The sequence below is a fragment of the Myotis lucifugus genome, unplaced genomic scaffold (assembly GCF_000147115.1).
Source record: "Myotis lucifugus unplaced genomic scaffold, Myoluc2.0 scaffold_34, whole genome shotgun sequence".
Taxonomy (NCBI): domain Eukaryota; kingdom Metazoa; phylum Chordata; class Mammalia; order Chiroptera; family Vespertilionidae; genus Myotis; species Myotis lucifugus.
In genome coordinates this window covers 8,894,976-8,896,511 of record NW_005871082.1, presented here as the reverse complement: position 1 = coordinate 8,896,511, position 1,536 = coordinate 8,894,976, and the positions used below count along the sequence as shown (strand labels likewise).

General features: G+C 49.6%; 1 protein-coding gene across 1 annotated transcript in view; it reads left to right on the top strand.

The window, feature by feature from the left end:
* Positions 1-270: 270 nt before the first annotated feature.
* The window catches only part of PTPN21 (protein tyrosine phosphatase, non-receptor type 21), a gene marked incomplete at its 5' end in the record, with an annotated part of 66,845 nt that continues 65,579 nt past the window's right edge, over positions 271-1,536 (top strand). Inside the window, 1 exon segment of the mRNA XM_006086986.3 lies at positions 271-612. Coding sequence (XP_006087048.1) covers positions 271-612 — 342 coding nt within the window.

The window sequence follows — 1,536 nt, the reverse complement described above, 5'->3', positions numbered from 1 at the left end:
GTCACTCTTTGTAGGAGTGAGTGAGGGGTGGAGGCTGACCCGGCCTAACACAGCTCTGATGCCAACTCCCCACCGCCTCCCCAACCCTGCTAATGCCTTCCTTTTCCAAAGGAGAGGGGAAGCTTATTCTTTGGATATAGCTTTATGGATGTTGATTTTATAAAGCAAAGTCCAGCGTTGCCATTGCCCGTGTAACCAGTGTGTTCCTTTCCCCAGCCCTGGTGTGGATGCCCCCGTCGCCTGGCCTGTGGAGACTCAGTTGCGTTTTAATGGCGGCAGCAGCTGCTGGGTGAGCAGCCGGAGATTGTGCTACCCTCCCGGCAGGAGGGCAGGAGAGGAGAGGAGAGAGCGCCCTCCTCCTCGGGCACCGCCGCTGCATTGGTGGCCGTGTTTTTCCCTCTTTACCCCTCCACTCTTGAAGAGAGAAGAAGATGCCACTGCCCATTCGGATTGAAACTCAAACGCACCCGGCGCTACACGGTGTCCAGCAAGAGCTGCCTGGTTGCCCGGATCCAGCTACTCAATAATGAGTTTGTGGAGTTCACGCTGTCTGTGGAGAGCACAGGTCAGGAGAGCCTGGAGGCTGTGGCCCAAAGGCTGGAGCTGCGGGAGGTAAGCCACAAACAAGCCTGCTGGCTTCTCTCCTTACTTCCCAGCCACTTGAATGGATGCCGTCTGCGCGTTCTCAAACACATGTCCCTGGCCATGATATCTGAATTAGCCTGCAAGCCCACAGTCCCAGGAGACGGAATATACAGAACAAGAGGTCTTTCCTTGGGGGTAAGAGAGAAAAGAGAATGCACAGTGCCTGAGGTTTTTTTTAAATTTTAATATTTTTATTGATTTCAGAGAGGAAGGGAGAGGAAGAGATAGAAACATCAATGATGAGAGGGAACCATTGATTGGCTGCCTCCTGCATGTTGGACTGAGTCCTCAACCCAGGCATGTGCCTCTCCCCACCACCAACAGAATCAAACCTGGGACCCTTTAGTCCGCAGGCCGACGCTCTATCCACTGAGCCAAACTGACCAGGGCTACAGTGCCTGAGTTTTTAAAAATGTTTATATGTTCACCCATATGTCATTAAAAATCAAATATGAATGCATTTTAGATGATCAAGTTTCTTTTTTCTAATATAATCCCAAATGGGGGTCATCCTGATCTATACGTGTACTGACTTCATTCATTCAACATTCATTGTTTTCCCCGGGCCAGGCCAAGATTATTGCTTGAGTTTGAATTCTGGTTGTTTAACTTGGGCAAGCTCTGTGACCTCTCTGGGCTCCAGTTTCCTCATCTGAACCATGGGGATAGCAAGGGTTATCCTCAGAGGGGTTGTGTGATTTGCTGTGCTAGTAAAGCCAAGCTCTAATCACTAGTCTGCTATGGTAACCATAGGGAGGTTAGCCCTGGAAAAACCCCTCATCTAGTCAATAGGAAATTGTAGAGTCCTCAAGTATCACCCAGTGGCTTCAATTTAAAGTGCTAGGTAAGGCCTTTGATGAAAAGGGCTCTAATTAAACCTAGGATCCTTCC